At 29.1% G+C, this 23,295-nt stretch overlaps 1 protein-coding gene across 4 annotated transcripts in view; it reads left to right on the forward strand.

Annotated features, from left to right (window-relative positions):
- Window positions 1–23,295, forward strand: part of LOC107172037 (uncharacterized) — a 143,948-nt gene that overhangs the window by 109,686 nt on the left and 10,967 nt on the right. For all 4 annotated transcript variants that reach the window (XM_089226857.1, XM_089226858.1, XM_089226860.1 and 1 more), the window contains one exon: window positions 11,223–11,696. In XM_089226857.1, the coding sequence (XP_089082983.1) occupies window positions 11,223–11,696 (474 nt within the window). The remainder of the gene's footprint in view (window positions 1–11,222; window positions 11,697–23,295) is intronic.

The following is a 23,295-nucleotide window of genomic DNA, read 5'->3' on the forward strand; positions in this document are numbered from 1 at the left end:
GTATCAAATATTGAACCAATAAGGTGTATAAGTTTATTATTTATGTATTTTGAGTTTGATCAAATGAGCGGCCTATTATAGCTCATAGGTAAACTCAAGAAATTTCTAAAGTGTTTTTTCACACCACTGAACTTTAAAATCGAAATGCTAGTATAACATATATCTTTAAAAATTAAATTTTCGTCAATAATAACATTATGAATGTAAGATTAAAATAATAGTTGTTATTTTTAAACAATTTATTTATGGCATAGTTGATTTAAAGTTGTTTTCGCAAACAATTCGGTGACACGAGTCGTACGCGTATATTAATTAGATGAGTTATTCAAAACGATTAATTTTAATTCAAATGATTATGATATTGTTTATGTTGATTTTTAGGTTTGGATAGCAATGTATAATACATTAATTAAAATATTAAATCGAATTAATTATATGGTACTTATGAAATATTATTAATGTGACTTCCTTTGGTAACGCGAACAACATCTGGTAGGAATACTCAAATTCATTCCATGCACATCCGTTGTGATGGAAACCGCTAATTTTTTCGCTCCTCGTGATGATGGTTAACGATAACGGTGGTAAAACGTATATACACAGGACACACTAAATACACCGTTTCCCCACAATATCTCAAAAAGAAGTAGTCACATAGTATACGGTCTGCAGATGACCCGGGAAGTCGGGAGTTGTAAAGTATAGGATGATTCATTATTTGGTTGACCTTGCAGTATATAGACTATATATATTATATAGTTATACATCGCGTATTACTAAAAAGAAAAAAAAACACACACAAAAAGTGAATCCAAGCAACTCACGTCACACACGTTGTACTATAATGTCGTTTGGAGTACCTACTGTTGTATTATTGTCATTATTACTGTCTTGTACACCAGTGCACTTGCGTTGTAGGGGAACACGAAGCGACGGAATGTATACCTTCTAATCATATTAGCCTATAATCAATAAAAAAAACTTAGATCTTCTTGTACGAGTTGTACGTGATTTTTACATATTCATTCTATTATTCAAGCACTGCTGTTACGTAAACCATTCGTAACGAATAAATGTGTGCGCGCGTATAATGTATAATAATAATAATATGTAGCTTGTACTATAATTTAGGGCGTATCGTCGCATATGTATCGTGTAAGGGGAACGATTACGGCAGCGAACGATGTACTATATAGATAGGTACCTATTATAATAACATTGATTTTACAACTATAGACTGCGTATTATACAAAATCAACAGTTTTAATAGTTTACACGTCGTGAAATATTATTATCGTCGTCAGTCATTATCAATTATATATATTTTAGAGTTCCACGAAACCCTATGCAATTTGTCCAATACACAATAATTTGGTTCGCAGATCCATTCCTCGACACCTACCATTTCAGGCACCTAATATAACTAACAAGTATACTACTTTATTAAAAAAAAAAAAAAAATATTAACGCGTATATAAATACAACACAGTTTTATTCAGTGAGACCAATACTTAAAAAAACGATATTGAGCTCGTGATGACGATACTATATATATTATGTAACATTTTAGATGTATGTATAAATCGCCAAATTTTTGTTCGGGGGTTACAAAAATGTATATTCATATATATATATATATATACACGCAGTGAAACCATTCCATATATTACGCGCGAAGTCTCCCGGGGTACAAAAAGAATCGTATTATTATATGTAGAGTATTTTTGTTTCTCAAAAATATTTCGTTAAACGGATAATGTTTTCAAATGGAAATCCTTATAGAACATTCGCCGCGTAATCATATGGGCACGCGAAACGTTTAATTTATTTTGATTTCAAACGCCGCCCAATTATTAAATCGACAATCTGTGGCGGTATTCTCTACTGCTGTCTATAGTGTCTACTACAACATGGTTCAAAAGTACAGCGTACCTATATAGGTACGGTTCGCGTATATATTAACATAAAATAAATTCTACGACGAGTCGTAATCAATATCGATACGGTGGTGCAGGCCTTTATAAACGTGTGGGTTAAAATACAAATTTCACAATAGCAATATATTTTTTTCCTTAGACCTCGGCGCCACTGCTGAAACGCGTGCCGTTTGATGATGTTATCATATTAACACTGCTAAAATATCACAATAATATTAATGTTATATCGTCGGATGGTCAACGGGTGGTGGTGGTGGTGGTGGTGGTGGTGGTGTGAATTGCAGAATAATAAACCGACGCGAACGATTATAATATATGTTGTGTGAACGTGCCGCGGACTTTCGACGAAAACAGTCACAACACGATTATAATGGTTTAATAATCTATACGATAATAATCGCTTTTCAAATGCACACACACACACCTAGTACAGTTTCGCCAAACTGTGCCTACACGTGTTCACACACCAGAGGGATGAGTGTGGTGTGTGTGAGAGAGAAAGGGACAAAAACGAGTGATGTAAGGTGCCACGAGGGAGAGACTATATATTATATTTGAATAGATAATATAATAAGTACGTGCGTATACGCGATGCTGGCGTCCTAAAACGATTTAAAATATTCATGACATTATTTTCTCTCGAATTCTTTTCGTTTCTGCAGACGCATTTCAACGTTTCCGCAGCCTATTGCATATTATGTTCGTATACGACGATAATAATAATTACAATCGGCCGACCCGTGTGGCTGCTCACGCACGGTGCAGTGTGTATATAATATGATGCAAATATTATGCATTGTTCGCGATATAATAACGAATCTGACGTGCGCACGTCCTCAACGCATCGCCGACCCTTAACTCTATATATTTATACAAAATATACAACTACAGTTGTAATATTTGTCTGATTGTCTGTATTATTTTATAATAATTATTACGATACACGCATACCATTTACACTGTACACTATATTACTCGGATGTTGTGCTGTGTATTTTCTCAACTATAGATATTATGTTAAGCGATGATGATAAATGATAATAATGAATCGTGAGCTGCCCGCATCAACAAATCCCTGGCGAGACTGCGCGAGAGTCTGGAACAAATATATTACTATTTTTTTCAATCTATTCGAATATTAGTCATTACTTATTTCTTTGAAAAAATTAAAATAGACACGTTCGAGTACCACGATCAGTGGCGTGGTGAACTAAAAATATTCCAGAGGCAACCCCCCCCCCCCATATAGATGACCCACCCCACATGTATTTCCATGTAAATAAGTACAATCCTTGATACCCACCCCCCAATATTTGAAAAATCCCAGAGGCAATTGCCTCTGAAATTACTCTTTGCCACGCCACTGACCACGATGGTGCTCATCGAGTTATTGTTTTTGCCAAACTTCGCAGCAATAATCGTACACACTTTCTAGTGATAAAGGTGCAAAAGATCTTAAAGCGATATATGAAGTGTTTAAGCTATAAAAATTGTTCATAATTTGTCAAAGAGTTGCAAAACAATAGGGGTATTACAGTGAGTTTTTACTCCACTCGTCTAAACTTTAGATGGTCATGAAAAAAAAAAATATGTACACTGTGTTTTATAATATTGTTTATTTTAATTTTTTACGGGTGAACATTTTCATACAAATATTCTAGTTGAAAATTTTTGTTATTGTCAATCTTAAATACCTAAAGTTACTAAGAGATAAAAAGCATTTAAAAATATAGTGTTGCAATAGTTTATTATAGTGCCTATATTATAATACTATATAGTTTATCGAAAGTTTTATTTATTTTTTGTTATAATAATATACTAACATTGGCAGGTATCTAAATCGGAAATTTTATTTCTTGACGTTGCAGCAAATATTAAATGCGCGTATATTCTCTTCGATTCGTTTCACTGATCTCTAAAATATATGCTGGTATATTATAAAGGATATAGAGACTTTTAACCTAAACCTCTAACCAAAGGCTTATGTAACGCGTGGAAAAAAAAGTATATTATTCGATTCTCGTAATTTATTCAAGATAATTCGGATCCATCAGAAATAATAGACCCAAAAAGGTTTAGAGAAACGCGGGTCAGCTACCGTAAATTTTTAATTTTTCCAGTCGACAAATAAGCAATTTGCATACAATATGATGTAACTGCAGCGAGTTCATACCAATAAATTATGCCCCATGAACGGCATGAACACTATTGTAGCTTACCCGCTGAACATAATTTCAAACCCGGCAATGAACTGCTTATTAGGACTTTTTTTTTTTTTTTTCGTTTGAACCGACAGCAGGGGAGGATCTGTGTGAACATTACTACTCCCCTGACTTATTAGGACTTAAATACGTCGTTTTACCTACAAAACGTTTATAGTTTACACATGACACAGGTAGTAATGTCAAATGCACAATTATCATAGTATTTTAAAAGGGCTAAAAATATAGTTTTATAATTATGTATAACGTAAATTATACGTTATAAAAAAAATTATTCTGTTATTCTTGTTATTCCAGTTAAAAGGCTTTTATATTCGTATATCGTATAGTTTATAATCTTAACGAAAACAGTACGAATGTTTTGTTTTGTAATGAAAAATCTAAAAACACGCCAGATTTAAAATCCGTGCACAATATTATATGATAGGTATCACTCGATTCGTTTGGGTAAAATAATTCTCCGAAAATATAAATAAAATAAGTGATAATAATATGTAAATATCTGCAGTAGGTATATTATAAACATAATTCAAAATAATAATTGAAATCGACGATTTTTCACGTCTTGTCATCCGGTGAACAAATTAAGTTATATACCTACTATTATTCATATCGGTCGTCGGTTAGAATCTATATTTCGGGCTTTAACATGATAATCATTACATATTATTTAATCATTTTCACCCGTCGAATTTTCACGATTTAATTAACATGATAATATTTAAATAATATTATTGTTTACTGTCGGCCCGCGATGTCATACATTAATAATTAATAATAATAATAATAATAATAATAATAACAATACGTCGTATACGAGCAATAAAATATTGCTGTATCCGAAATCTACTCCATCCAGTCCAACCTACCAACAAACGTTGTCAACAATCATTATTGTTTTTGAAACCCAGCCCGAAATTTTTTTACGTTTTATTATAAAATACGCATACTTATATTGTATAGCATTATCTACGTACGTACAGCCACCGCTAACCTAACGTGGTATAAAGAGTGTATCTACCAGCTACCTATTATACCTATTATATGTTTTCTTTTTCTTGTTTTTTTTTTTTTTATCCCCGTGCAAGATTTGTCTAGGATACTATACGGACTACATCCCCAAACTCACCACCACCACCACCCACCAGAGGATTGGTTTTATACAAATATTTTATTCTCCACGTGCATGTCTCTTTACGTACAAAATATTACGAAAATATCCCTTGAATATAACGTTATTATTACTGTTATTACTATTATTACTATTATTATACTGCAGTCTGTCGTATAAATGGTTTCGCCCTTGTGTTACGCACCGCTGTCTTTGTACACTTATATATATTTGTATATTATATAAATAGTAAATATTATATAATATCGTAAAAACGACCGGGAGCGAAGTAATAAAAAAAATCTACTGGAAATATATTCACGCGGCGACGGTGGCTAGAACGATTTAATTTACCACCAATATGATATGATATAATATATAGTCATATCTCCGTTGGGGTTTTTCTCCAGCAAATACGTTTAATACTTGTACGGTATATGCCTATGAATTATGATACGCATCCTGTATATACTTATACACGCGGGTAATAGTATGCACGCCGTAGACGTATTTTATTAGGGGCGTCCTTGAGCCCCTGAAGGATTTATCGAGTTGGTATTTGGTGGATTTCAAAACGTACTTGTTATCAGAAATGATGAACATCCTTGATAAAAAAGAAGGACTACATTTCATCATTGGTAAGGAATTGTCATAATTTCCGTAGGTAGTTTATTAGGCAATATTAATCACGCATCGCTCGTTCTTACTAATTTCTTCTTGTAATGTTGGGTTAGGTATCCTTTAATTGAAAATTAAAAATATTTTTAAAAAAAAAAACCTAAATTGACTATATATGTATTTAGCTGAATCTAAGGCATTTTAAACCCACTGATAGGACTATATATATTGACACCTTGGGGTTTCACATAAAGAACAATATTGATACTACAATATTTTTATTTATAAAATATTTATGTATATTATGTAAGATATAATATTAATCATTATTAATAAAAATAAAAGAGTTAAAAATATTAAAATTTAATGTTTATATTACATACAGAGTTTATCCTAAAATTCTATTTGGCTATAATGCTATAACTTTTTTTCTATTATTGAATATTTAAGTTATTTTCTTTATGATTTCTAGAGCTCTTCGCTATAATTTTTAATGTTTATATATTATATTTTATTATATTTTTTTACAACTAAAACTAAATACTTAAAATTTTTTCTTATAATCCAAGATAGCTGTTTTATAAATAAGTATTAAAAACAGTTTTGGTGTTTAAAACTTTTAATTTAGTTAAGTCTTTGATTTTTAAACAACGTCCAAAGTTTGTTAAAATTCAAATTTATTCCTTGCTAATCAGTGTTTTGTTATCATTAAAAGGTAGGTAATCAATAATAAATACATACATTTTATCATTTTTAACATGACCACAAGATGCATACCACCACTATTAGTCAAACAGACCTGTTACACCCACACTCTGTATAATAATACGTTTAAAAAACAATTATTTTTTATAAAACGTAAGTGTAGTTATCAACCGACTTTGGTTTGAATTACTCTGATGAAACTCATATCCTATAAAAATAATTAATAGGTATTGTCAAATTGTAATTATGTACAAACTTATATAATAAATACGCACTTATTATATATTGTTATAAAATTAAACAGTTGAAATGAAAAAATTGCTTAAAGGTTGATTATTTATAAAGTTATTAGAAACATTATGAATGGTGAAAGTATTATTTAGATTACACAAAATTAGATTATAATATCTAAATAAAAAATTTAACTCGCTATTTTAGATTCTGAGCGGAGCGATAAATGTATTGATTTTACCATGATGTGTGTGTGTGTTTTTTTTTGTGTCTGTCATCACGTTTTGGGGCAGTAAAAGTGCTTCGATTTTTGACTTCAGTACCTCGTTCGATCAGAAGAAAGTGAATCTAGTTGGTACTTTGGGGGGTCAAAGGTGAAAAATTCTTAATACTTTTCTAAATAATCGAGAAAAACAAACTAAAAATTAAGGGAAAAATGGGAAATTTTACTCACACTCATTTTTCGACAAAATCTATTTTGGTTTTTGATGTACTTTTAAAACAAATCACCATAGATCCATGAAATTTTCACCAAATCTTTATATAAGTATATTCTATCCACCATGTAATTTTCAAAAAATTTCAACTTAAGTTGAACTATTCATAGGCATTTGAAATTTTCGATCATTATTAGTTTTTTTTAAATTTATTTTTTAGGCAGAAAAGCTTGAAAATTCAATACAAGGCTCTTAACATATTGTTACAATAGCAGTTGAAAATAAAAGAAATGCATAGTCACAATTCTTTTTTATAAGCATTCAAAGTTTGAATTTTGACAAAATACGTAAGAATCACGAAAATTCACAAATTATTTTAAGATAGAAATTCATAAAAAATTTTCCTTTTATATCTAAGATTTGAAAATTTAATACAAGATTCCTTACAAGTTTTTCAATCTTTATCACAAATAAAAACCGGAAATTCAAATTAAATTTTTATGAGCATTTGAAATTTAAATTTTTACAATATTGGATTTCCACTGGATTTCACATTTAGTGATTTTTTTATTTTGGTGTAACTCTAAAAATCTAAAACAAATGACCGCAGATACTTGAAATTTTTACTGAATGTTTATATAGACATTTTCTATATTTGATAACATTTTTAAAATATTTAGATTTGTTTTGAGCTGTTTACTGACATTTTAATTTTTCAACTTTTTTTGTTTTTTTTTTTCTATAAATATCGATAAAAATTTATTTGTTTGGAGAAAAGCTTGAAAATTTAGTACAAGGCTTCTAACACATTTTAACAATAGCAGTTGAAAAATAAAAATAATTCGTGGTCACAATTTTTTTTTACAAGGGTTCAAAGTTTGAATTTTGACAACATACGTAAAAATCATGAAAATCACGGAAATACGCATATTATTTCAAACTAGAAATTCATAAAAAAATTTTCTTTTTAAATCTAAGATTTGAAAATTTTTAATAATCTATAATATATCCTAGACAGATAAACCGTCTTCGATCAGAATCGTTTTTCGTATACAATGATATAATATCATTGGATTCAAATTTAATTCCATCCATTACAGTAACCCACTTGTAACCTACTGTACAGCAGAGCGATATCCACGACTTACCCGCCTTTTTTATGTTGTATTTAAATAATTTACCCGATTTTCCTAAATATGAAATTTTATTAAGATTATTTTACTGTGTAATTCTGTAATGTCTATCATTGCCTGATGTCGTTAGCAAATCATAACATATACCAGGTGATATCATTTCCTTACTTTATTAGATATTATCATAATTTCCTGAATGCCAAAATTTCTGGTAACAGATTCATTAAAATATACGAAATCACTGTTGATAATACCTAATTGTTATTGGCGAACGTGGTATATTATATATTATTGCCTATTGGTATACTACAGTGCAAAAGTTCTTATTTTTTTTTTTTTTTAATGATCTAAGAAATGTATAAAATTTCAAATATACTGAAAATAGAAACAAGTTAATTTATTACAGCTAAAAATGTGTAATTCAATCAATACGATAAAAATAGCAAAGGTTTAGAGGTAGGTCTTTTTGTGTTTAAGCCCTTTAAGGCCATTATAATTATTTGTTGTTTTTTTCGGTAAAAAAATAAAATACATGGAATAATTGAATAGTAGTTTTTGCTTTTGTTATGAACAAACATTTCTTTAGAATTAAGGCAATTATTACAATATTATAATTTAAAAAACCTACTGCGCTCTCGGCCACAAACCCATTTTTGGTTAGGTTGAGATTAGTGCACTATGTACACGTAACTTACGTGACGTAAGTTGTGACTATTGTTTATATTATTATAAAAATTACACGAATCAAACATACCTTAAGTCTTCTCTTTTAATTTTAAATACCGTTCGAATATATATTGTATACCATTTTGTCGAAAAACTCGTCAAATTTTTAATATGTATCACGACTTATTACGCTCGCTACTGCATATAATGCCATATCGCAAACACACAATTATTACTGTACACCATTACTTTTGAAGATATTTCATTCATTTTCGTTGGAGCTTAACACTATATATAGTTCCACAAATGATGATCTCTGCACGGGTGACGTTACTTTTAATTTACTTTGGTGAAGAATTTCCACATCTCTGTTTGGTTAACACCTTTTAATTGGTTTTTCTGTCTATATGTACTTCAAGTACTTTCAGATCTTATTGCGCCAAATATATTTCGATTTCAATGCATGGTTCCATGTGTTTAATAATTGTAAACCGTTTCAGAATCTCTTCAAATAAATATACTGATTAAGTGGTTATCTCATTAAATTAAACATTGAATTGCTTACATTTAAATTTAAATTTATCCGATAGTACTTAACAATATATTATAAACTGATATTAATATTGTATTAACATACTATTTGATTATACATTGTATTGTTATATTGAACTGTATAAAGTACATGAATATTATGTTTAAAATTACTTAAATTCAATATATTTATACAATTGGAACAATAGTTAACATTCAACAATAAAGTTATTGTTTATCATCATATTATAATCATATTATAATAGTCTGTATTGTTGGTAGGGTTTATTACGAATAACACCATAGAAAAGATAAAACACAATACAATGACAGACGTCAGACACTTTCTCTTCAAAACGTTTGACATTCCGACGTATTTATTAATTATAATGATTTTTTTTTACTATTCTTGTTAACAAAATATATATTTATAAAATGTATTATCTAGACATTTAGGTATTTTTTAAAAATTTTATGTACAAAAGTGTAAAACTGTATTGATTTAGGCATGCTTCAAATGAAAACCCATTGGATAATCTGTGATTTTACCCAAAAAAAAATAATAAACCTTTCAGTATATTTCAACATATATGAAAAGTAAACATTAGGATAAAAAATAATTTAAAAAAGGCCTTTCGAAAATAAAATTTGTTATAGTTGTTGTTGAGTCTCGTAGGAACATTCAAAATAATATTAATAATATTGCAATTTAATTTTGTTTCAACAATATTTTTATTCTCTTACTAAATTACCAAAACTTAATATTATATTGTGTTGTGAATAAATTATTAATAATTTAAAACTTGTTTTTACAAAAACGTTTACTTCAAATAAATGGCGTCTCATTTAATTTTTCGGAATATTGCATAATATAAAATATATCTCGAGAAAAAAAATTATAGAATTATATAAAAGTAATCCAAAAACCAAATGCTTTATCCATACCGGCTTCTTTTACGGAAGAAAAAATGAGTCTATATTTTTAGAACGTGTTTCGATAATAATTTTTAAGCTTATGTTTCCTATTAAAACTATTTTAAAATCATTGCTCCTAAACTAATTTACTCTGTAAAAATATTCAAACCGTTACATATTTCGTATGTACCTATATAATATATATAATATATATATATATACATAAATAAACGGGGAATATTTAACCATCTGAATAACACAACCTTATAATTATATAATTTAGTCTATACATTTGTTAACTTAAACTTTTCTATTATTAAGTAACATATTAAAAAAAATATATATCTTATCCCAATGGCCACGATTCCGAGTCATTTCTTTAATAATAATAATAAAAAAAAAAAAACAGGGAAAATATTTTAATCTCGAAATTTCAGTGTAGTATTTTCATAGTATTGTAAATCGCTGCAATTTATGTAATATCTTTACGTATAACCTACATTGAAAATATACATTACGAGCCCACCGAAGACGGACGTCGGACGATTATGACGTAAAAGATCACTTACGTATATCGATTGGTGACCGATATATTAATGTTTAATATAACATTACTATAATATGCATACTGCGATAACAGCTGTGCCATGAAAACCACTGTCTGTCCACCACCGTCATCGTGACGATTATTGATTGTGTTGGATTTGATTTTTCAGGAGACGTTGGACACCGGCGATGACGGCGAATGCAGTTCCGGCTCGCAGGACAACATCGAGTACGTGCGCCGGAAACGCCGGTTGCGCCGGAAACAGAACAAACTCCCGTGGTCCGTGGTCAACCCGGACGAGAACTTCTATTTCAACTGGCTAATGGTGCTGACGGGCTGCACGCTGTACAACCTGTGGACGGCCATCGTCCGGCAAAGTCTGCCCGAACTTCAACGCATGGCTTCCCCGTGGTGGTCTGCCATGGACGCGTTCAGCGACATCGTGTTCCTGCTGGACGTGGCCGTCCAGTTCCGCACCGGTTATCTGGAACAGGGCCTGATGGTGTACAATACCAGCAAGCTGGCCGGCCATTACATCCGGTCACGGTCGTTCCTGTTCGATCTCATAGCGCTCACGCCACTGGATCTGATACAACTAAAGATCGGCGTGCATCCCATACTCCGGTTCCCCAGGTTCATCAAGGTAAAGCATATTATTATTCGTAATGTCTATTTAAATATCATAATTTTGTATCACTGTTGGTGACTAATGCGACAATATGAATTACATAATATATATTTTATAACTTAGCTACATTCGTTCATCCTGCAACGACAGCATATATTTTATCGCATATTATAAAAAATAAGACGGTGCACTTCTGAATTTATTGATAACTCAAACTTACCTCAATACATTAGAATCACACATGAGAAATAAATTATTGTATAGTATAATATTTACCATAATGGTCGTATCAAATAATATGACAATGGTAAGGAATTTTGCGCGAGTGTTAAATATATTTTTAGTGATGCGTAATTAATAATCAAAAATTTTTCATGAAAACGGTTTTTCTCTATTAGCTAGTTAATTATTTGTTTACATTTTTGAAAATTACATGGCTTGAATTGGAAGTGTAATGTGTATCATCTGGTTTTGTATAATCTGTTATATTGTACAAAGCATATTATTATTCTCGACAAGTTACAGGTACTCTATAGACACCTAGGTTCTTAGGTCCTGCTTGTAAATGTAACATTATAGAAAAATACGATTCTTAAGTGTTACACGATATGTGTTTAGATTGTATGTAAAACTGATTGTTTTTTGAAATGCCTTCAATTAATACGTGTAAATTATCTCTGACAGTAAGTTGCTGCCTAGACTAGCCGCGTGTCTTTGAAACCTCATTTAAACATCATGATTCAAAACCAATTCTGCAAGTACAAATTTAGTGTTAGCTTTCAACAAAAAATATTTTTTACTCAAATTATTTATGTGGGAAGGTAATTTCAATAATCAATTACTTTTTAGAATTTTATTTTTATTAATTTTTAAATGTATTTAAAAATATTTATTGTTATAAATTAATAAATTTACGGTGAAAGGATATTAAACAGAACACTCGTTACATCACAATCATAGTATTGTTTCCATGAAAAAATCCAACATAGGTATACATTTTTTATTGTTATTATTACTTTATCGATATAGTTGTTAAGTTATTTATCATAGACTATAATATATAGGTATATTTTTTTATTTTATTTTTGATGAGTGATAGGTGATATTTTTAATTTTATACTCCGAAACGAAGTATTTTTATGGAAATGTCGACGAATATCAAATATTGAAGCAGCAATTTTTTACGCATTTAAAGTTTAGTCAAGTGTTAGGTATGAAGTGACAGCAGGTAATACTACCCCGCGATATCGTGCAGCACTTCAACTACTACTACGGTATTCGTCTAGACTATAAATGTTTTAAAAAAATATCAAATTGTTAGTTTATTATATTCGTTATTTGTATACATATATGTATTCATAAAAACGTTGACTGTTTTTATAACCACAGAAAACGATTTAAGAAATTATACTAATGAAAATTTAAAAAACACAAAAATGTATAAATGCTGTTTATATGAAAAATTAAATAAAAACAATTATTATTTTTATTTTTTCATTTAAAAAATGTACGAAACTAATATTATGTTCTGAGCAGTTAAAAGTATCACTATGTTAACAAGAAGTTACACCGTTATGGCATTATCTAATAACATTCTACTTGAACCACTGCCGTGTATTTTTGGGTAACACGATTCTGCACAATATACCTTTATGTTTACCTGATTCCGCACTTTTTATAGTTATATAAAAGATTTTTTTTTATCGTACTGGAATCTAACGCGATTCCGCATAAAAATTGTTACGACGTTGCCAGTTATTATAGTGAAAAAAAATATGTAATAAAACAAATATTTGGAAATAAAATATATGAAAAAATGTATTTCAACACGACTAAATAAATGGTAATTTGATTTTTATGTGTGAATATATTTACTTAATATTCTAATGTAAATAAATTGTATATAATTTTAATTTTCCAATTCTTTTTTCAAAATAAATTGATATAACCACAAAATAGTACAAATTAGTTAAAATAAATAGCTTAAAGTATATGTAATGAAAATAGAAATTGGGATAAAAGTAAAATAATATTAAAATTTCATTTTTAATATATTATATCTATATCAACCATATATTTGTCTAAATTATTTTTGAAATACAATTGGCAAATGTGCGAAATTGTGTAAATGAAAAGGTATAGGCTGAATCGTGAATCGCAGATATTTCTTAGGTTTTAGTCTACTTGAGCCTTGAGGTGTTTGTGTAATTAATGTCGGTTAGTCTTGTGTAAAAAAAATAAAAATAAGCGCACAGGACATGCCACATGCAGTTATGTTGTCCAGTCGTTCTGCAGGAACTTGAAACCAGCTGATTATCACAATAGGTGATTGTTATTTCATTTTTTGATTGTATACAATCCACGTATTATTGAAAATAGTTTTCGTTTATAAATCAGATTAAAATTCCTTCGAAAAGTCAATGTATTAAATATTCGATTAGCCTAATCGTCCTATCTATAATATATTATTTAGTTACGTCAAATTATTGATACTAGTACTATAACTCTGAATAACGTAGGTACACGGTACACATATATATAAATATAGTATCCGAAAACCGTTTCGTCTCGCGTATTGACGCCAATAACATTTCAACGGATTTCGTAGCAGTTATAGCCACCAACTGTGTCATATTTACATAATATTAAATTTGATGTATCATATATATATATATCAATACACGTATACAGAGTGATCTTTTTAGCACTCGTATAAATACGCTTCAATTATGCATTCCTGTGTTTAACAATCCTGTGCAGGAAATACTAACTTTTTTTTAAACAAGTCACTCTTTAAGGTCTACTTATAAAAATACACAGAAAAAGCCAGAATGTTTAAAAAAAATCAGTTTGTTGTTCGCATCGTCAATATTCGTGACACACAATCATAAATGCCAAAAAAAATCTGTAAACATATTTTCCAAATATGCTCTACTATAATATAATATTAATCATTAACAACATTATTATTATGTTATTAAATTTACGAAAATCAGAATTTGATGTATAATTATTGCGTGTACTCACACACGGATACGAGCAGGTAAACGATAGAGAGAGGGTCGATGGTGCTTAAAAAAAATCACTCTGTATACCTACATCATAGGTATACCGTGAATTTTTTTCGCGCAAAAATCTCTCTCGCGACGAACATACACCGAGCACGTGTGACTTGGGTGAGGTTTCGTTCGATTATGATAGTGTTACGCTGCGTATGGATAATTTAGCGAGAAACCTTATCCGATTCGACGACAGAGAAAGGTGTAATAAATGCCACATGTTTCATCCCATTTTTTTTCTTCAAACATTTTGTCTTCTGTGGAAACGGGCACGTACATTAGTCAAATTGTTCAATATCGTACGAATACGTACTGTCTACGAACAAATGAGCATTCACTCGATATCCGATCCCCAAATAAGTATGCACCTAAATACATAATATATATATATAGTTAGATAGATAGATAGGAGTACACACGCGTTGACTAAGAAATATACACTGCGACCATGTGTTTTTTTCACAAAACACCAAAAACGTTTTCTGACGTATTGTTTTGTTTATTTTTTTTTTCATCATCGTGCAGGTTGTCGATAAAATTTGTCTTGGATTTTTACCGTATTTGAAAAATACGGTGCGTACAATAGGTACTGCGCACTGCAGGGGTGCGTAGACATCATCATCTGTTTTGGTAGGTAGAGTGCCTAATCAGTATACGATAACAATATAATATACCGCCAGTTTATCTTATTAGGTACTTTTAAAATAAATGTTTACCCGAAACCTGCTTTTATTCTGCCCTTAGCTGATCTCAAAAACGAAATCTCGTTTTTATACTACACACACTAATCGATCGATTTTATTATTTATTTTTTTCCTATTCGTTTTTAAGGCATCAACTACGTGGTTACAAGAGCAACATTATTAACATTATTTAGATTGGAAATAAGTTGAATTTACTTTAAAATTAAATTGCAATAAATTGCATAAATTGTTATTTTATATTTGTACATTATTTTCTTAGGTAGGTATAGTACCTATTATTAATTAGAATCTAATTATTAGATGATGGAGTTCAGATTCGTTGATAAAATTATATAAAATATTTTATGCGAGATTATGATGATGGATATTTTATGACAAATATTCAAATACATATAGACAACATCATTACAAGAACTAAAAGATTATTATTAACATTGTGTATGACTACAGTTATTTATAATTTATTTAATTTTGGTACTGGAGAATGAAGACAAATTGATGAGTTTTTTATTTATTCCTGCGATCCTATCAATTCCCAAACTACTAATGGGACAAGCGTTTGTATACATTTTACAAAATTACAAGAAATAAAACAGAGACAATTAAAACGTAATATTATGGGTTGTACGAAAAAGAGCAATTTAAATTGTGATTTCATAACTTTGTTTCATATTTTCTAGATTTTTGAGACTTTTCGCTTATTACCTTGTTTTAAATTAATTTTTGAAATTGTTTCATATTGGTTTGATTGTATTTTTAATCGATTTTTTTCGAGTTTATTTTTATAGTTTCTTTGCCATCAAAGTCAGTAAAAATATTTTTAATTCACAAAATTAACTTTTCAAATAGGTATCAATATCAATATTTCAATTCACTCAAAATTCACTTTTCCTTCCATCAGCCAATTGCATTTTTATTACGTTTGTTTCATAATATTTCAGGAAACGTATAATATTATAGTAGATACATAATACTATAATTATTTCATATTAATTGTAAGTTCTATGTATACGAATCCATCAAGTTCATCACTATTCTCTGATTGATAAAAATGAATTATATCGGTAATATTAATATAATTGGATACCATATTCAATCGGTTGTCTTGCAAAAAAAAAAAAAAAATTGAGAGTATTTTTAATAAAAATATGATGTTCCATTACACGTGAATTTTCTTACGAGTAATATCAAATGATACAATAATATCTATATAATACGAAGACAATGAATGATTGTGTTTCTTATATTAAATTTTTAACGTTTTTATTTAAAGTGTATCGTTTTAACCTTTGGGTTAAAAACATATCATTTCAGATCGGAATGTGGAAGTGGCTGGGTCTGGTCTATTGCTTTTACAATAAGTGTCGTTTTGTTTTCTTTTTATACTTCGTTTATTTCTTCTGAAAACGCATTTTTGGGCGGAACGCCATCTTATAATGTATCTCAATCAATCGCTTTGAAATTGAACACAGATTTTAATAATATAATTATATTAAGATAACTACTTAAGAATGGTCATATTCGTATTGCTTGGTTTATCCGAAAATGGTCTCGGCACGTTAAAATCCTAACCCACTTGATTGGTGAATTATATTGGTGTATATTGACCGTTTTTCGAATACTTTACTCACCATAAAATTAAAATTTAAAAAAAAAAAAAAAACTGAATAAAAAACCATCCAAGTAGATCGGGATCTTAACGAATCTTAAACATTTTTGGGTAAACCGAGCAAAGAAACGATTTTTGACCTAAATGATAAATCTTTCTGCACATATATCACATCCACAATAATAATACAATATTGTAACTGTTGAGACTTACGACGAATTGAGCGTTGTCAAACAACTAGTACCTGCGTATATCCTGCAGGAGCCCAGGACCTTTTTATTTTTTTTTCATTTAAGCGATCAGTCTTATTCACCTCACGGACATACGTATATATGTGGTAGTGGTATTCATCACTTGGATAAGGCACCGTACTATGGATAGGCAATATAATTCTTTGAACTATATAATATGCCTATTATATTGTTAGTATTATTACCTATTGAATGTTTATTTTTATAGAACGATTGAAGTTTTTGAAAGTATTTTTTTACAAAAACAAAAGTCATTATAAAATTTAAATTTTTGTAACAAACTATTTTTCTTATAATTTTTTATCGATATAATTTTTTATCGATATAATTTTTAAGTCTTGTGTTTTGCTGAATAAAATCGTAAAAAATTGTTGTTAGAATTAGTATATTTATAAAATACAAGTGATTAAAGCAGTTTAATAATTTTTTAAGAGCTATCTATAGTAACTTTTCTGCATTTCTTCGCTTCACTCATTTAAACTTAAAATACTATTGTAACTAATTAACCAATTTACGAAAAATATCGAATTTATTTGATTTTTCGTTATACCTACGTTATTCAAGATTGAATCACTACCCTTAGGCGGGTAATATCTTTTTAGCATTTCTTATACAGGGTGATTCTTTTATCAACAACACTCATTATTTAAAAAAGTATTGACTTTTATCAAAATATTTTTTACATAGTTTCAAGTTGTTAAAAAACCAACGCTTTTATTAAAAAATTATATTTTTAAATATTTTTTATCTTTATCATTTTTTAAAGTTTTTTACTTTTTTGAATGACAACATAGTTTTTTAATTTCATATTCCAAGGCAGAATATTTTTCTAAGCATTTTGATTCATAAAAATCGAATTTAGGACGAGTAGTTTAAGAGTTATAAGTATTTTAAGTTTAGACAAACGGAGTAGTGGACAAACATTTTGCGGGGTAACCCCGTACCACTCCACTCTGCAAATTTAAACTTTAATTACCTATAACTCATAAACTACAAGCGCTAAATTCGAAATTTTAACGCAATAATTAATAAAAAAAATAGCCTTATTAATTTATGAAACTTGAAGTATAGGTTACCATTTGAAAATCAAAAGTTGATAGTGGTTTACCTAATAAATATAAAAAAAAAATATACAATTCAAGAAGAGTGTAAATCTACAATTTTGAAAAAAAAATTTTTGTAAAAAGTTAATACTTTATGAAAAAATGAGTGTTGTTTGATAAATCAATCACCCTGTATATGATGTAATTTTCAAGATATTTTGGGTGTTTTTGAAAAATTTATAAGCATTTAAAAATATCTAATTTTTAAAGTTTTTTTTTATATCTAGTGATAATAATAGAAAAAATATTTAAAATATTTAGCAATTTAAGTTATTCAAAAAATATTAATCAGCTCACGGATTAAAAAGATGCGGTTTTGCCACCGGAAGTCTGCTTAATTACATGTCAAATCTAATAAATTTCATTGTTATATGATTGATTACCAAACAAGATGTTATCGATAAATGATAATTTTATTGGAAAAATTATTTAGATACAGACGTATAATATAGTACCTATGGTATAATATCTATATCCATGTCCATATTTCAAATGGTTTATGCCCGTAATAATATATTAGATACATCCACCACGTAAAAATGTAAAATAAACAAAATGTAGGTAGTTGATATATCTTTATAAATGGTTAAGACTTATGATAGTCCAATCAACTAAATTATTATAGGTACATACCTACAGATCAGTGGCATATTTACGGGGGGGGGGGGGGGGGTGCTTTTCCACCATCCCCCCCACCCCAAAGAATTATTGAATGCGTCTAGAGACCTTAAATTATTGATGAATTGGCAAAGAAAAAAGAAAACTAGATTTTATAATATAATTTGTGATTTTTAATTTTAATTCTATTATAACTATAGTTAATATAAAAATAGGTTGAATTGAGTTTAAGTATTTTATACCTTCTAATTTATAAATTATTTCATTATGATATGACACTCCCCCTAATCAAAAATTGTAAATACGCCACTGCTACAGATCAAAAAAATAAAAATAATAACTAAAAATATTGTTTAGATTCCCTTATTTTGGTATTTAGTTATTTTTGTTGATATTATTGTATACGATAAACCAACCTCCTTAAATTTTAAGTATTTGCGTCTGGCGTATTATTAATTGTTCTTTCTGATTGTCTTGAGTCTTGAGTGATTAAAATTTAGTAGGTAGAATAATGAATATCGTTTACTTATCATTAATTCATTGAAGCAATGTTTCTACAAACTTATTGAAATATGTTTAATTATTTTTTTAAATAATATTTGTTTAAGTTCAATTTACGTATATTTGATTACAAAAACAGAAAATAATCCACGGTGCCGGGTATCAATAATTAAATACAAAACTGCACATACATTTTTATTAAAATTCAGTTTGCTTATGATTTAATTATAATAATAATTTTTCTATAATTTCCAAACAATGTTATTCACCTATAATTTTTTAAAAGGTTTTTGTAATGGGCAAACATTAAACGACAAAAATAAAAATAAATAGTTAGGTATACCTATCGTGGTTTAATGATAACATAATTGATGTACCTTTTGTTTATTAATATTTTGAAATATTATTTTTTTACTCACGTTATACTTCACTTTAATAAAATTACTATTTTTGAATTATTGATCTTTCGTTAACATCAAAATAATGTCAAAACTTATAAATTGTATAAAGTGTTTCTGTGTGTGTGTGAGAGAGAGAGAGAGATGGTGAGGGGGAAATATATTACTTGTATTGGTGATAAAGTGGTCTTCGAAGACCATTAAAATCAATAACGCGCGTTTACAATTAACGATCAAAAATCACTCTTCCAGTATAATGCAATATATTTGAAGAATAGAATTAATCAAAACGTTTCAAGTGTTTATCGTTAATAATGATATAGTCATATACGGCGGGTGACAATTAAATTCAAAACGAAGCAACGTATAACGGAAAGGGGTGTTTTATATTAATGGTGCATAAATACCATATCACATAGGTGTCAGCTGTACAATGGTATATATACATATATATATATACTAGTGTATACTAGTGTATATATTTATGTACATATGCGAAACGGAAGTTTATTGCAAATCGATGAGTGCGGCCAATTTAATGCACGGTAACATCGCGGTTAAACAATGAACGCGTTTAATAAATTGAATTATACTACATGTATAATATACACTACCATACGATCATAATTATTATAGCTATAGGTATATTATACTATTCGGGTTTGCGACTAATTTTGGGTTCAAAGTACGTTCGTCGAATCGATGTAACAACCAAGTTGCAGTCGTTCGCGTTTTTTGATAAAACGTATGAAATTTTTTACGTCGAACCCCTGTCAGCAATTCATATCGTGGCGCAGTATAAAATCGACTTTTTTTTGTCAGTTGATCCCTGCAGGTTCGCTTTTTAGTTTGGATAATAACAATATATATATATATATATATATATATATATATATATATATATATATATATATATATATTTTATAACTATAACTATATATTATATAGTCATAAATAACCATGTGTAAATGTAGTGGACCTCCGATATTGTGTAGACAAGAGGTTTGACGTCCCACGATGATGGATATCAAACTATAGTACACCGACAAATTTACAGACATTGCCGACATGTTTTTGGTTGCGTTTTGACGATATTAATAGCGGCCGTTATTGGACACGGCGGGGAGAGGTTCTCATTTTTTGACGTTAAAAGCTTGAGGGGGAGGGGATACTATGCATGTGGTCGGAAGGAAAAAACATTATCTCAAACGAGGTCGCCTCTGATCCTTTTTAGCTGATAAGGCACGTTTGCCGCGTTGGAATTCGGTCGGTCCATCGTTGTCGTGCCATAAAGTCTTTTGAACGAGGCGAATGTTGCGTAAACGTCGCATATATATATATATATATATATATATATATATAGCATTTTAACCCCGTCAATTGCTACCTACCTGTTTATTCCCAGCCCAAGAACGTACAATTTTTATACGCAAGTCGTCGTATGATGCCAATGACCGTAATTGGGATCAGAGACGGTGTAGGTACTTATCTGGAGTGGGCCGATGTCTCGTTTTCCAACATCATCACGTGAACACTTTGTGTTGTGTCACTCTGTTCATACAATTTATTTTACATAATTTATTATTATAATTTATAATAGAATGGGTAGGTATACTGCAGGTACTATATATATATATATATATATATATAGATAGGATAGGTATGAAAATATGTCTGCAAGCGGCACGGAGTTCTCCTTATTACTATAACTATTACTGCAGCTATATTGGTCAATAAATAATATAATAATATCTTCGTACGATCCGAAATTATACGCACGCGTCCAGTTTTTGAGTACGTTATAATAAAAATAATAGTAATAACAATATCACATACGAACCTTTTATTTGAGCACGATCGATCGATCCGTGTCGACCTACCGCAGATTTCAGCAGTCAATCTATGTAAAGAGTTCACGGTATTGTTTATAATAAGAAAGACAATCTATACCTTATACGCCTTATATGTATATTGTTTACTTACGCGATAAAACATACATCTTCAAATTTAAACCGAAACCCGCACAGATGACCACCGATATAGATATAATGATAAATATAACAAGCCATTTAGAAACATTAATAAAAATTACGATTTCTAATTAAAAAAATACGTTTGACTCCAAATTGCTAGAACGGAACAGTGGCTTCCACCTTCAGCTGTAGCTTTTCCACGACTCTTGGTTTTTTAGAATACAATTTTTTGTTGTTATAACGTCTAAACAAATCGCAGTCTTTTTAAATCCACTAGATCCCATATAATATATAGAACTGTGTAGTTAGTACTTAATATGTACTGTGTAGTTATCTATATAATACTGTATATGATTCTATTTAATTGTGTAAGATACGACTGTACGATTGAAGCAGAAGTACAGAACTAACATGTTTTTTTTTTTAATTTCTAAATTTAAATGCTGATTAAATCTAAATGGTCTAATAAATGATTTACGACAGTTAGTTACGAACGATGTGCACTCGTGGTCAACAATATGCTAATGTGAATATAAACATTGCCTTAAACGAAATTAATAACAATTATCGCATAATGACTGTTTTTGTTTCCAAAGACGATTATATTTTCTAAAAAAGTATTGGTTATAGATTTTTTTATATCGAAAAATACCTAATATATCACATATTTTACAACAAAATGATGGTTATCGCTCATTATAGCGATATTCATCATTATGAACAAATTGATTTTTTTAATTTCAATCCAAATTCAGTCGATTTTTTCAATAGTTTTGTAAGAAAAAATTTTATTAGATTTATTTCTGTGATTAATTGTATTAGTGTATTGAGTTTCGTAGTTTGAATATTTTCTCCGATGTTTTTTTTTACTATATTTTTGTATTATTAGAATATTAAGTATCTTAGTTATTCATTCATTTATTAATTTATATATACCAAATCATGTAACTTGAAATTATTAACTTATTCCTATTTCTCTGCAACTGTCGATACTAATAATAAAAAAAAGTCACAAATTACAATAAAATGTTGTATTATTATTTATTTATTTTTTTATTTAAAAGATTACAGGCTTCCACTGCTACAGTTATTAGCCAACATTTTTTTTTAAAAATAAAATCAGATTTGATATTCAATTATGTATACAATTGAGAAGAAAAGAAAAGATATAAGAAAAAAAAAATTATATATTTACAGTTCAATTATTAATTGTACTTACACGGTAGATTGGCTAAGTCAGAATTTGTTGATGAGGACATATAGTTATGAACTTGATGATGTTTAGGATTTGTCTTTCGTCGAGGATTTCTTTGATATTGTTCGGGAAGTTGAGAAACGTGCGTACTGGTTCATATGTGTGGCATTCTTGGAATATGTGTTTTACAGTGATGCGAGTTT

Source organism: Diuraphis noxia, unplaced genomic scaffold (assembly GCF_037042655.1).
Source record: "Diuraphis noxia isolate RWA-SAM2 unplaced genomic scaffold, SU_Dnox_SAM2 contig0004, whole genome shotgun sequence".
NCBI lineage: Eukaryota > Metazoa > Arthropoda > Insecta > Hemiptera > Aphididae > Diuraphis > Diuraphis noxia.